Source organism: Sander vitreus, chromosome 6 (assembly GCF_031162955.1).
Source record: "Sander vitreus isolate 19-12246 chromosome 6, sanVit1, whole genome shotgun sequence".
Lineage (NCBI taxonomy): Eukaryota > Metazoa > Chordata > Actinopteri > Perciformes > Percidae > Sander > Sander vitreus.
Window position 1 is genome coordinate 2,113,856 of NC_135860.1, and position 15,131 is coordinate 2,128,986.

The 15,131-nt window shown below is 37.7% G+C and overlaps 2 protein-coding genes across 3 annotated transcripts in view; one reads left to right on the forward strand and one right to left on the reverse strand.

Moving 5' to 3' along the window:
• The first annotated feature begins 8 nt into the window (after positions 1-8).
• LOC144519126 (uncharacterized) lies at positions 9-8,769 on the forward strand. Its single transcript, XM_078252042.1, has 5 exons — positions 9-142; positions 1,335-1,465; positions 2,419-2,538; positions 3,691-3,799; positions 4,559-8,769. Exons 1-5 carry the CDS (start codon positions 94-96, stop codon positions 4,612-4,614), a joined length of 465 nt encoding a protein of 154 aa, XP_078108168.1. The 5' UTR covers positions 9-93; the 3' UTR covers positions 4,615-8,769.
• A 1,025-nt stretch (positions 8,770-9,794) lies between these two features.
• The window catches only part of LOC144519122 (uncharacterized), a 38,021-nt gene continuing 32,684 nt past the window's right edge, over positions 9,795-15,131 (reverse strand). For both annotated transcript variants that reach the window (XM_078252038.1, XM_078252037.1), the window contains 5 exons: positions 14,378-14,524; positions 13,571-13,747; positions 12,026-12,116; positions 10,925-11,002; positions 9,795-10,385 (listed from right to left, as the gene is read on the reverse strand). In XM_078252038.1, the coding sequence (XP_078108164.1) occupies positions 10,180-10,385; positions 10,925-11,002; positions 12,026-12,116; positions 13,571-13,747; positions 14,378-14,524 (699 nt within the window). In that variant the 3' untranslated portion in view covers positions 9,795-10,179. The remainder of the gene's footprint in view (positions 10,386-10,924; positions 11,003-12,025; positions 12,117-13,570; positions 13,748-14,377; positions 14,525-15,131) is intronic.

Below are 15,131 nucleotides of genomic sequence, written 5' to 3' on the forward strand. Positions count from 1 at the left end.
CAGATCTCGTCTACCAATTTCCCTACACGATAAAATCGCTACTGCCATTTTGTGTCTCAATGTGGATTAGTCACTAGATTAGATTTAGCAGCTATGTTCTGCAACGTTATTAAATCATATTTCGTCCCCTCGCTCCTTTTAGGTGAGTAAGCAAACTATCTCATCGCCACATAAACGTATGTTATGATAAGTCAGTGATGCATTATTATTATTGTTGTTGTTGTGCTTTACGGTGTTAATGAACTAGTATAACTAATAGGTGTCCCGTTAGCTACCTGTTGACCTGTGACAGTTAAACTTACGCCAAACTGCATGAACAAAAAGCTCCCTCCTATTACTCACACTAGACTGAGTATTCAAAAATGATAAAATCCATGACTTTTAATAAAAAATTTGTTTGACATGAGCCGAATTATAAACCGGTGTTAGCAGATGTAGCGCATATGCTAAAGTATTGCTTTGCCTCTTAAAAACATGGGCTACAAGATAGAATATATTAAATTGACGGATGTTTGAATGACGTTTAGCGTTACTTTGTGGGACAGAGCGGCTTTGGTTTTTAAACTTGTGAATTATATAACAATTAGTAGTGTGACTGTATCTAAACATTATATATGTTTTGTAAACTATTTAGTTGTGAATGGTTACGGTTCGTGACCACTGTGAACTTTTAGTTTAGCTAATGTAAGCATGTAATAAATGTAAGATGGCGTCCCTCTAGCTGCAGATGCCGCACCAACACCAACATTTTACTAACTATTTAATACGTTACTGCTACAGTAATATTTAACTATTAGGGATGCCTCGAGCTAATGCTTACTATTAAATCATGTAACAATAAGTTATTCGGGCATCATAATGTTGCGTTTACATAACTATTGACCGTATAAAGGTGTCATTGAAAGTAGAAGTATCCTAGCCTGTGGGATTCCCCAAACTTTCCCAGCAACACGCGGAGGTAGTTTCCAGTGTAAAGTGGGAAAATATTTTAAACCGGTTAGGAAATCCCCACTATGAGTGAGGCCAGTGGTATGTTAAGTACTTAATTAGTTCCTTAATAATTAACAAAGGCTAGTAATGCTTGTCTGACCTCAGGAGAAAAATAAAATGAAAGAAACCAAAACAAGCTAACGCCTTATGGAATGTTTTCTTCTTTTTTTTTATGTGCATTGGATTTTTAGGTTTAGTTTTGTTTGCAGTTCAAGTTCAAAGGTTTTGTCTTTCCTCCTAATGAGGATGATGTCAAAATAAAAGCAGACCAAAAGAGAGGGGAAAAATGACCACAGATGTTTCAAATTCACATGAATGTATTTTTTTTTCTTTTGTTTGGACAGTTTCAGCAGCTGTGGAGTCTGTGAATGGAAACTCTGAAGTGAAGGAGAGCCACTCTTCTTATCCCTGCTGTAAATCCCCAACAATTGAGTTCAACAAACACGGTGAAACCACATGGAGCACAAAGAACAAGGTAAAAAAAATCTCACTGCATGCATTACAATACAGAACATTTATTCATACAAAATCAATCTGTTCCTAAACTCAGTTTATGTCCTATAACTATTATTCAACCCCCAAAAAACCCACCCAAAAGCCACCCAATTACTCTGCGTTTTATTTTACAAAAACTCTTTCAATAAAGCTGCATTTGTTTCACTTCATATGAGCTTAAAGTGAAGTTTGCAGTTTTATTTTATATTTTTATCATCAAGGTTGGAAAGCAAATTGTCTGTCAAATAAAAAGAAAAAAGCAGATTCCATGTCACACTCATATCGTTATGGTTATAATACTTTACTTTAAAGGGATACCAGTAGTTCAGATGTTTTGAAGAGGAACTGAAGCCGTTATCTCTGCTCTCTTCAAAGCCACCAGACTCCTTTAACAAATAACAATTATTTTACCTCGCAGAACATGGGAGTTGCTGCTCTACCCCTGCCTCCGTTGGTTAGTTAGTTAGTGTTATTGTGTGACTTTGGTGATTTAAAGGGATAGGTCAGATTCACCAAAGTCACACAATAACACTAACTAACTAACAGACGGAGGCAGCGGTAGAGCAGCAACTCCCGTTTTCTGCCATGTAAAATAACTGTTTTCATTAAAGGAGTCTGGTGGCTTTGAAGAGAGCAGAGATAACGGCTTCAGTTCCCCGTCGTAAAGGGCTGTCTGACAGCAAGGTAGAGCGCTGAAAATATTCTAAATATAGCATACACTTAAACTGATATCGATGATTTTTTAGGTGTCTAAAATATATTTGCATAACAAAACACAAAACACAAAAAAATAACTCCACAGGGAACCTTAATATCAGCTGCAATTTGGATCAATGCAACCAAAATTTGTCCATTAAAATGTCCCCCTTCTCAGCTTATTGTTTGGGTACATTTTTCACTGTTCATAAAGTGATTTTTGTTTCATTCTTGCAGCCATTTGCCATCTCCAACGGCACGTCCATTAGGTGCATTCTTCCGTGCATGAAGATCGAAGACGGACGGATGATGGTGAAAGAATGTGTGAATATAACCGCCACCGTGGTGTCCAGCGATGTAGGTCACAAACCTTCTGTTATTGAACTTTGACTTTATTTGTCTCTGTGTATTATTAGTATTATTACTAGCAGTGACGTCACCCTTTAGCTTGTGGACTGCCGTTTTGAACAGGTCCTAAAGCATCCCCTGCTTTATCATCTTTTTTTAAACAAATGGGAACATCATTTACAAAAGTTACATTATGCTGTACTGAAGTAGACTTTTTTTAACTTGTCTATTTCAGGCCCCCAGGAAGTGCTCTAGGCTTTGAAACAGATTAAACATAGCAGCCAAACAGTGGAACTGCAACTCCTAGTCCGTCATGTGATGCCCTCTGGCCCAAAAAGACTTTTCCTTTTCCCTCTCAGACTCGCATCGCGAAAGACACGTGTGTAAATCAGTGGATCCATTTTTCCGAGCGTCACAACCTCCGGGAAACGCCTTGTTTCCTTATCAGAATTTGATCCATTCGATCCCATAACATTTTGAAAGTCTAGAAGAGCGGAACAATGAAATAATTTACCAATTCCTATTCAAGTTAGCTGGAGTGCTGAACCGGAAGCAGGCGGCGGAGGTCTCTAGTGCGCCTGCTCTATGAGCTGCATAGTACAGAAGCAGCGCCGGAAGTTGAACTTTTTTGGCTTCATGAGCCACTAAAAACTCCCTTTCCAGGTTAATTAAGGTGAGCAGCTGCATGTCAGGTTCTAAGCAGAAAGGCCTGGAGGAACTTTATCAGAAGCAGATGCTTAGAAGGGTTGAATCTGTCCTGTCAGATAGTTCTCATCCCTTACAGGCTGAATTTCAGATGTTGCCTTCAGGATCACGCTTTAAACTCCCAAAATTCAGAACCAACAGATATAAACACTCTTTTGTACCTGCAGCCATTCTACTTCTTAATTCCATAAAGACATAGATAACGTATTGACTTACTATTTACGGATTGTTAACTGTTTTTTTATTGTTTTTAACTATGCCTGCAAGGTAGGCAATCTCTGTATTGTGTGTGTGATTGTGTTTGATTTGTACTATACTATCTGCTGCATAACAAATTGCCCCATTGGGGGACAATAAAGTAACTTGAACCTCAACTTGAATTCTCATAGGAGTAAATGGGGCTCCGCCTCGGATGCTATATCCTGTTCTCATTATACATCCATGGTCTATTTACAGGAGAATAATGTGGCTGCAGAGGAAAAGATCTACTACTTCAGCCAACCGTGCTCAGATTCTCCATCAAACATGATGGCACCTGGAAATCAGGGTGGATCTCGTGCTACAGGTTGATTTCTGACATTATTTGAATGACATTTTGACATCTGAAACACTTTAAAGGATAGTTAAATTTTTTTTTAACCTGGACTTAGCCACGCAAACGCTATCGCCAAAACCCACCAGACTCCATTTACATTAACAGTACTTTTAGCGTGTATAGAGCCAGCCCATTTTACATTTAAATGGATGAATACAGGGGTTTATTTCAACCAAACCAGAGTGGTGATTGTTGGAACAGTGGAAAGACGAACCAAGACGGCTTTTGATAGTTTTATGTAGTTTCTGTTGACTTTGAATAACATGTGTTTTACGATGATAAAATTACAGTTTTTTTTAATGGAGTCTGGTGGGTCTGGTGATAGCGATTTCTGTGTTATTTCATGTAAAACAAAAATGATCTTACTCGTTAATAAAAAGGTCTATCTCTGTAGGGATCCGTTCCATAATGTTGTCAGACACTTAGAATAAAAATCTGAGCCTGTCAGCGGTAAAAAACCACTTTTAGTGGACGGAAATTGAAGGTGACATTAATGTTACACTGCAGCGATCTCGCTTAATGCCGGTCCATTTTCAAAGATTGTTGTTCCCATCAGTCACTTAGACACAAAAACATGGGAAAATAGGGTCCAGGTTGGAAAAAAACTAAGTCACCTTATAAGACTATAGAAAATGACTCAACTCATTTTGTGCAAACATGGTCATGGTAATGTGTGGGGGATTCTGATCCATCGGGGAGGTCACTTTCTTATTTTTCTTTTGGCTGCAGGGTCGGCTGGTTTGTTGCTGCTGGTTTTGGTGATCGCTGGATTGAATGTGAAGTAGATGATGTGCCAAGTTTGTGTCATCAAACTCAGAAACCACCTGTTGTCTCCTCTAATGCTGCTCTTTATGGTATAGCTTTCAGTACCTTCGCAGAATGTCCTGTATTTCTTTGCTTTTGCATGCTGTAGATTTAGTTCAGAGGAAGTATGATGCAATATTTATTTATTCTCTGTTTTCAACCTCAACAGCTTAGTTTGTGCACATCAGTTTTAGTCTCCTATTGTTAATCTGTTACATACAATTTCTACTTATGGGCTTGTATGAAATTTGGAGAAACATATGCAAATAATATATTTACATAATTTCACTGGTGCTTCTCTTAGGGCTGTATTTACTAAGAAACCTACAGCGAGTTGTTGGTTGGTTTTAGTGAAACTACTATTTTAGTTTAAGAGTCCCAGAACTAAAGAATACTTTGCACATTTAATTCACGAGAGAGGTGCATACGAGGGTGACGAATAGATCAAAAATGGCAACTAAATGCTTACTGTCCAACAGTTTACAGTTATTTGCGATGTTTCGGCACTAGACCATCCAGCAGAAAGTCTGTAAGTTTGACAGTGTGCGGGAGTGTTTTGTGTGCAAGTTTAACAGTGTTCAAAATAATTTTCTTGATTTTGATAGTTCAAATAGTAATTTCTTTATTGGATCTGATAGTGAAAAGTCCTTTGGTCAAAGGGACCCTCAGGGACAGAAGTTAACAAGAGGATAGTTAATTTAATAGGACTATCCTTAAGTGTTTACAGGCAGCTGACAGACACGTTAAACTGGACGTTAGCTTAGGAAGTCAACTAAACTGACACACTAACAAACTAAACATGAAGCCAAAATTAATAGGTTGATTTATTCCAGCCAGAAAACTTGGAATTGTTTTTAAGGAACAATAAGGAATTTTAGTGTCCAAAATGTCTGCACACATTTCGCTGTGTTGAGATGGCCAACTCGGTTAAGTTTACTGCTCCAACATGGCTGCTGTGGAGAAGTATTATGGGTCCAGTTTCTCCGGTTCAGTCTCATCTCACGGCATTTCATTGTGACGACATTAATTAAAGAAGTAAAAGTTGAAATATAAAGCACTGACAACTTTTATTTTGCACTGTAAAAGGATCATCAGGGATCGTTATTAGCTGCCATCTAAATGAACTTGAAGGAAGGTCTAAGAGTGTCGGAGGAGGAAAGAGCATCTGACAAGAAGCTGTGTTGTTCTCTAGAACCAGACTGGGCATAAATGAAGGCAGATTTAAACCAGTAAAAGAACAATATGATGAAGGAAATTTTTGTAGAAATCTGACTGGTAGTTTCTGAAGAAATTGCTCAAAAGCCAGATGGAGAAACTGTTGCAGAGACTAAGTATTATACAATTATAAAGGTTTCTCTAAGCTGGAAACCAAAGAAGTAAATTCTTTCCCAACTGACTTTACCTGAGCTGCAAAGGTAACTTTTAATATGTATATTATATATACGTCTGCTCCAGTGCTATTTAAAATTATTTAATGCACCTTCAAGAAACCCAAAATAAGCTATTTCCTTCTTTAAACTACAGTTTGTATGAATCTAACACTTTACCTGCACTTTCACAACACTATCTTTTCTATCTACATTATTTTCTCCATCTTAGTTTTCCTAGTTTCTTGCCATCTAGTGTTAATTTTGTAACCTATTTTTTATTTACTCTTAGTCTTCTGCCAAATGGCCTTGTTAGTTTTAGTCATATTTAGTTATTCACATATCTTTTTTGTTAGTCAAGTTTTAGTTGACTAAAAGTCTCGTCATTTTAGTCAAGTTTTAGTCAAAACATTTTAGTCTTTTTTTAAATTACAAATTATTTCTGAGATTATTTCTGAGAACCATTTCAGTCAAATAGTTATAATGACACATTGTGATTTTTTGTCAATCAGTCCCTCCAGGATTTTGCGATGTCGCAATCGCGCCAATTCACGCAAATTCAACCAATCACCGCAACTTTTTTCCGCAAACTTGACCAATAACCTGAAGTTTCCCGCGACTTCAACCAATCCCAGCAGTCCCACGTGCCGTCAGTATGTGACTCTGAGAGCCAATGACCTGAAAGCGTACAGCTAAAGACCGTGCTAAACATTTCAGACCGTCCTGCCAACCTGTATACATTTTAACATCAATGTACGTTGTAAAGATTTTTTCACTCTAAAGTTGCTTCCGTTTCAATCCTGTCGGCTATCTGCAGCGGGCGGGGCTGCAGCTCCGTCCCCCCCCCCGCGACTGATGCTTGCACACACACACACACACACACACACACACACACACACACAAACAACACACACGGTGGCTGCAGGAAAAAAAGGAGATGAGACGACACAATGACCTAAATTGAGGACAGCTACGGTCGTTATTGTAAGTGCAATGATAAGTTAAAGTCAGTACTTTATCAAACCGTATGAATGTGTGTCCCAGCCCAGGTTAGGAAATTAACTAACAATGTAAAGATCAACAAGCCACTGACACATATGTTCAAATTTGATTCATTCAATCAATTATTATTTTTTGTCTTAAATCCACCAGCCATTTTCTAGGAAATCTCAGCCCAGAGTAGTTTTATTCTCCCCAAAACAAGTTTCCTTTTATTTTTAAAGAACTATATATATATAAAAAGAAATCGCAATTTTTTGCAACTTTCACTGTCTCCGCGGCATATCAGGCATTTTGGGCCGCAACAATCTCTAAAAAAGGCTGCGAAATCCTGGAGGGACTGGTCAATATCATTGTATGTAAAATGCGACCAAATATCGAGCCTCTTTCTTATTTCACCAGTAAATTCCTGTTAAACGACAAAAACAACCACTGGATGGGAAAAGGGTATTTTACAATAACTTTGAATGCAGCACGAGGCGAGTTTCAAGTGAACGCAACATCTGTGTTGTTTTTCAGACAACGGCAGCTACAGACTGTCTGTACGTCCCGGTATTGGAATCCTCTACAGTGAAATACAGACAAAATTTTACACCGTTTAGCTGTCAGCATTTTAACCGTGTTTAATCCAACTGCTAGCTAACGGTAGGCTAACGTTACCTGCTGCCAAGTGTAGTGTTAACTAGCGTGACATGCGGCGATGTTTCGGTTTCCTCTAACGTCTGTTTAGGAGCGTCAGAGAAAAGGCAGGCATTTAATTGGCACTGAAATGAGGCACTGAAATCCGCGTTGCTATTCAGCGTTTTAAGACATTGTTGCAGTCTCGTCTTAGTCATGGAAAAAAAGGTTGTTGACGAACATATTTAGTCTCGTCTCATCTGACGAAATTAACACTATTGCCATCACTTTTAAATTGTCCGGTACGTGGTAAGAAACATTTCGTTTGACATTGTTGTGTATCTCACAAAAAATAATGTCTAATTCATTAAGTGATGGTGAGTTCTCTATGTGACTTAAAAGTCTCAATCTCAAAAGATCTGCAATTTCTAATGGGTTTCATTTAGTTTTAGTCTCCGTATTTAATCTTTTATTCAAATCAATCAACTTGGATGATAGATTGGCCTTTTTTTATTCAACAACTTAAGCTCTAATGATGCTTTTTCCTGCTTCACGACCACCTCAGACCTTTTTAAAAACCAATTGAATCACTAATCACCAGGCATTAAGCATCCTGCAACCTCTACAGGTACTCAACTAGTGTTGTTTAGGCATTACAAATTATTGATTATTATTGATTAAAAGAATTAAGAGACAGAAGTAAGCGCACAGATTCACAGTGTTACATCATTTGTCGAAATAATAATGGTGCTTCTGTACTCTCTCTGTACTGATTGAAGCATAAACACATGTTCTCAAACACTTTGTTTTTTTTTTTTATCTGAAAATAGATTTCTTTATTTACCTCTATTCTGTATAAATGTGACCCATTCTGTATAAAAAATGTGAATTATATGAGTTATTTAGTTTTCTCTCATTTCCCCGTATATATTTTTATATTTGTACTGTATTTCCTAATCTTTCATGAATGTATTTGCCACTATTACTATTTATTTTTTTAAAATTTAAAAATCACAGTGATGTGTCATTTCAAACAGTAAGGGCAAAACTCGTGTGCATTTCTCCCTGTGTTGCTGCTTTTAAAGATTCTGATAAAACTTGAAATCTGCTTTGCATTTTGTCTCAGAATTTATTAAAAAAACAATATTTAGATTTGTTGTTTGGTGATGAATTTGACACTGAGTGAAAAGTTTCCATGTGATCTAAAGTATAAAGTAGTTTTCACAAATATTCAAATGTTTATTTGTGTCTTGCTGGCGTTTAAATGACGTGTGGCAGAGTCGTTTTACGATACAACTATTTTACTTTACAATGCCACGAAGGTTTTGCACAATTTATTGCAAAGAAATGAGTTCAATAGTTCCAAAGAAAAAACATTTTCTGTTACAAATAAGACATTTTAAATTTGTTAAAAAGTTAGAATTCAAGATTGTAAAAAATAATGTACATTTTTAACTTTATTTGAGACTTATTAGGTTTCGTAGCTTCTGCAGCTCATATTCACATTGCAGCTAGATGTACTGAACATTTATTACAAAATTATATTAGTGACTTTTCAGCCAATCAATAGCTGATAATAGATCTGAGAGGGACGTGATTCACGACATGAGAAGATGAAACGTAGGATTCAGTTAAGATATATGAGGGGTTTATTCTGCCCTTTTCATATTATCTAGAAGCATAGAGGGTATGACTGGCGTTTCTTTTCTTGGATGTTTAACAGCTATTTATATTTGAAATCTAGTTCTAATAAGTCTGAAGGATAAAGTCATCTTGTCAAACACACTTGTTGAAACACATACAAACAATAATCAGATTAGTGCTTTACTGTGAAAGCCTGATAATCACAATTCATTGTTGTTTAATTTTTCATTTGTGGTTGAATTGCTAAAAAGAAATATGGAAGAAAAAAAAAAAGTCTGGAACCGAGACATTTCTGTGATTTATCTTTTCTGGAATATTTTTTTTGTCAGAATTAAAAGCACAACATTTAAACATGTGGCGACTGACAAACTGAAGACTCAGATTAAAAAAACATCAGACAGTTTATCTGAAACATATTCCAGAGCACAGTACATGTATTTGAGATACTTTACAAAATATTTACATAGCTTTTTTTCATTTTTATTTTTGTTTATTTTTAAACAACAAAACTGACTTTAGGGATCCAGAAAACGAAGGGAGGAAGGAATCGGTGGGGAATAATTTGGTGTCTTTATCAAACTAAACAAACCCCCTCAGACGTCATTGTTCCTGTTCAACGTTGTAACAGTGTTTGGAATATAATAACCTCTAAAATCTTTGTCTGGCTCAGATGGAAAAGTCTTTTCTGGTTTCATTCCTGCTCTGTTTCCTATTTCTTACCAAACCTGTCCATCAGCGGAGCGCCCCAGGGTACTACACTTGGTCCCCTGACATTTGCAATGAACGAGAGAATCATTTGCATCTTTCAAACAAACTATTGTCTTAATCTTATTCAATGAGACGAACCTTAAAGTTGCCACCAGGGGAATTTCAGACGCTCTATAATCTCACGGCGGTGCTCGTCGCTCGTGTTCAGGTTCACATTTTTGAACTTACGGGTCCTTTCACCAGACCCTGCTCTTTGCGCGTCACCGGTGCATGGATGCTGCAGTCCCGCGCCTCGCAAAATCCTGGCACGCCTGCGTTCCCGAGCATGCCGGTCTGACCAACTGGACCAGGGAAGCCACGGGGACCTCGGGGACCTTCCATGCCGTTTTGGGGTTCTGCTGGGTGACCTGGCAGACCTGCGGAGAGGAAATTACAAAATCTTTAAGCCTGAGAATAACAAGTACAAAGTCTGGTCCTTTATTTACAAGAAAATATAAATACAAGATGAAAAACAGGCACACAATGAGAACCATTTTTATAACCAGTTGTACAACCTAATTGAATAGTTAATAGTAGTTTTTTTTCATACAAACAAAATGTATTTTATAAATGTATTAAGTGATGTAAAAAAGGCTTATGAAATTCAAGTTTGAGGGGGAAACAGATAAAAATACCAGTGCTAAGTAAACTAATTGATGTCATAAAAGGAAACAATGTTCTAATCATCCAAAGATCTCCAGTCCGTTAGCCAGCGCAGAAAATACATAAAAAACACAAATATAGCAAACATAAATGGGATTAAAATGAGTTATTGTTGACATTTTCACTTCACATTTCGAAGGTAGCAGCAGAACGCACAAAACTCAGATGAATCATTGTGATACGTGATATAGATCTCAACCTTCAGGAGATCTTAAGTTATGTTATGATTGTGTGGAGATGAACAGTGTCGTACCTCTGATGCCTTGTGGTCCGTCAGGTCCCGCCAGACCTGTACCTGGATCACCTGTGAGGCCTTTAGGTCCCTTTTTACCTGTTGAGAAAAACACAAAGAGCTTCTGGAAAAAGCAACAAAACTACAGAACTCCATTCACAATAAACAGTTGTTCAAACCATGTTTAAACAGAGGTTGAAGATGTCAGTGTATGTGTTCAAAACTCTTCTTTTGCTCCTTTAATTTAGCATTTGGATTATTACATCATTCAGTTTGAATTTATAATAATTTGTGCCCTGAAATGACCAAATCACTCGTCTCTCGTCCGTTGTGTGCAGCTAAACGCTTTTACAGCAGGATGTCAAACATATGACAAAGTTTTAGTTTAACAGCCAAAATGTATCTCAGTCTAAGATAAAAATCACACTGTAATAAACTGTATTTATAGTGAGAAGGACAAAAAGACAAATTAAATAAAGGCTGTTAATTGAAAAGATGAACATAATTTGAAAACATGATTTAGATTCCTAAGGGCATGAACTCTAAATTTGAGGGGACAAACACATAATTTGAGCATGAAAATAAGTAATTTCAGGCAATGACACCTATAGTACTGCACTCAGTACACTTCTGTTCCTTCTGTTATATTTGCAAGAATTTCTAAACAAATATAATCTGATACATACTACATGGAGTTTTATACGGATATACGAATGTATCACACGGATATACAATACATATACAATGTGATAGGGCTGTGCAATTAATCAGATTTTAATAAAGGATTTTGGCTCCTAACGATCACAAAAACAATGTCATTGAGAAAAACTTATTTTGCACATTGCTTTTTGCAAGTACTCTTTTTTTGTCTTGAGTCCTGAATGACACACGCACTTTCCTGGAAGCTAAACCCACTCAGCCAACATTTGAAATATATTTTTTACATTATTTATTTTAAGGGGAATTCAAAAAGTTCAACAGGAAACGTATTAATGGAAATGTCACAGTTCAAAGTGTTTTAACTGTTGCAACATCTTTTCAATAGTCAATGAGTAATCCATTTCAAAATAATCATGATTATAAATTTTTCCATAATCAAGCAGCGCTATGATGTGATGTTACCTTGGTCACCCTGCGCTCCTTTCTGTCCCTCCAGTCCGCGGTCTCCTTGAGGTCCTCGGGCTCCTTTGGCTCCGGCTTTTCCTGGTTTACCCTGACAGGTGGAGGCAGAAATGGTGTCCAATTAAATCCTTAATCCAGGTGTATCAGTGAATCACAATGTAATTTATGTTCTGATATCAGGATTCTCTTGAGTCTCCTCTGTGTGCTACTGCAAGATGATCATCTACAATTTAATCTGTGTTACTGAAGAGAAATACAAGTACATAACGTGTTTTTAAGGGTTTTGCCATCACTAAAATGCTGTAAATTGACATTTTCTTTCTAGATTGTTCTTATTTTTCTCTTCAGTTTTTATTATCTAAAGCATCACTGGTGAACTAACTCTTGAGTCTTCTCTGTGTGCTACTGCAAGACGATCATCTACAATTTAATCTGATCCCTGTCACTGAAGAGGAATACAGCACATAATGTTTGTAATTCAAAAAGCAAGAATTCATTTATTTACTGTATTAAAGCTATAGTGCGTAGCTTCTGTCTCCCCCATGAGGAATTCTAAAGTGTGATGTATGGTTCTGCGGAGGCTCCACGCAGAGCTTTCTCCGTAGCCTATGTAAGTGGCCTGAGGTTTACACTTGTGCGTTGGTGTGTGCGTCGATCTCTTTAAGAAAATAGAAGTGTGTGTGCATAGGGAGTGTGTGGTAGAGCGAATGAGAGAGTGACGACGATTAGCCCTCTCCTTGATTTCATGTTGTTTATGGAGAAGGAGAACCAGGAAATGAGTCGGGGGAGCGACATGCGTTGCAGTGACGTGTAGTTAAATTTTTCGAGAGGTGAACGCCAGGCTTCGGGGTAGGGTCGGTATCGCCACATACCTACATACGTAGATTTAACGCAGAAGAATAAATCACGCTTAAGTAACAACAACAACGCTGTCGGCGCATCTACGTGACACAAGCCTTCCGTGATCGTGCACACCCCCTCCTCCACGTAGTTGCTAGTAACCAAGGAGGACACGGAGGATTAAAAAAATATGATGGACTCTTCAGAAGAGGTAATTATGCTTTGCTGGATTTTCTGCGCCCAAAAGTCGCCATATGACACTATTTTCTGAACCTAGCCATACTGAGAAATACAGAGAGAGTTGTGTGGAGCTGATAGTCTTAATTAGCTTTGTAGCAACTCATTTGGCAATGGCTTGAATGTAACAGACGTTCATTAATAGAAAAAAGTTACGCACTAAAGGTTGGACTGCCTTTTATAGAAAACTAATTATTAATGTGTGTAAAGTCTTTCTTTTTTAAAACATATGGTATGTACAGTACCAGTCAAAAGTTTGGACACACTTTACCATGAATGACAAAAACAAGTGTTTTGACTGGTACTGTAGATATTTGCAACCACTGTCATATGTGAACCAGCTATAAATGGACATTTTCTTTCTAGATGTTTCTTATTTTTCTCTCCAGTTTTTATTATCTAAAGCTGGTGCACTGAGCCAGAAACCCTCTCCACCAATCGTAGCTGTGAGGTAAGAGAGGGACTTACAGGTTTGCCCAGTGACCCTGTTGGCCCAGGGCCCCCCGGAGGCCCGATGAGGGTCCGGTTGTTGACGGGGCAGCCCTGGGAACACTTGGCCCGGATGGAGGCGGCGTACTGAGAGATCTGGGCCGTGACCACGCCCCTGCAGAGCTGCAGGACCTGCTCATCAGTCAGACCAGGACCCTGCAGGACAGAAACTGTTCCACATCACTGCTAAAAAACACAAGTCATCTAAAAATCTAAAATCTTAAAATCAGGTCTAAACATTTGGAACAATATGCTAATTAATGAAAACATCTGATGAGTTTTACTTGCTTTACTTACTTGTGGATAAAAGTGAAAAAAAATCTTTCAATACCATTATTTTCTTCACAGCTGAGCAATTATAATTCAATGAGTCATTTTAAACTCATCAAAATCTTTCATTTCCACATGAAAAAGAAAGCATCATCTTGTTTATAGGGACATTTTTATTATTTAAAGATGTTCACACTTTGTAAAAGTATGTTAAAATGCATCTATGTCTTGGTTTAAAAATATATGAATGCAAAAAAGTTACTTTAACCTAAGAACTTTATTTAAATTGCACTTAATGAAATGCTCTACTGAAATGAGATCAAGTGAAAAAGAAACTCATGAAAAACTTGTGGACAAGAGATGGTGAACAGCAGCGATTTTTCTAAAACCTATTTAAACTTTAACATCTTTCTAAGCAGGACATCCAATTCAGGGACATCTGCTGCAGTTTAAAAATACTGTTTAGGGTATAAATACTCTGAAGGCAGGCGATCCGTTAAACAAACTGTTACTCACAGTGGGACCTGGAACTCCTTTGGGTCCTGCTTGGCCTTTAACACCGAGGTCCCCGATTGCACCGCGCTCTCCTCTGGTACCCGGGATGCCGGGTGGTCCCACGGGGCCGGGGCCGCCGGTACGACCGACTGCACCTTTAGGACCATGCTGGCGGAAAACGAGAAGGGAAAGGAAGGACGAAGAAGTAAAGATTAAGAGTTGAAGCATATTTAACTGTAATTATTATCTCTTTTATTTCTTTGGGGCATGTTTTAGGCCTTTATTTGACAGGACAGCTGAGGACATGAAAGGGGAGAGAGGGGGGGGAACGACATGCAGCAAAGGGCTGCAGGTCGGAATCAAACCCTGGCCTGCTGCGTCGAGGAGTAAACCTCTATATATGGGCGCCCGCTCTACCAGGTGTGCTATCCGGGCGCCTGTAATTGTCTCTTACACAACTGCTTACTGTTTATAATACTGTACGTACAGTTTATTGCATAAAGAAATGTATAAAGAAAATAATAATGGAATAAATAGGGGGAGAAATGGAAAGTATATAAATGAAGACGCAAATACAAAAAAGAAATATCAATTTGTGTCACATTTTAATATTATCTTTGGTATATTTAATGGTAAATTTATTTATTTATTGAGTCATTTATTTATTTTTGATTATGGTAGCTTATGTCTTTCATAGTGAAATACAAAGAAGTCTGTCCAAACGTCTGACGCATTTGTTTCACATGTTTGTGTTGCGTATGATAGATTATTTTGT

Bases quoted from the DNA above. Each gene is read 5' to 3' on its own strand.
- LOC144519126 (XM_078252042.1), top strand. From the start codon at position 94: ATGTTCTGCAACGTTATTAAATCATATTTCGTCCCCTCGCTCCTTTTA. The intron at 143-1,334 runs GTGAGTAAGCAA...TTGTTTGGACAG, and splicing joins CGTCCCCTCGCTCCTTTTAG to TTTCAGCAGCTGTGGAGTCT. The intron at 1,466-2,418 runs GTAAAAAAAATC...TCATTCTTGCAG, and splicing joins CATGGAGCACAAAGAACAAG to CCATTTGCCATCTCCAACGG.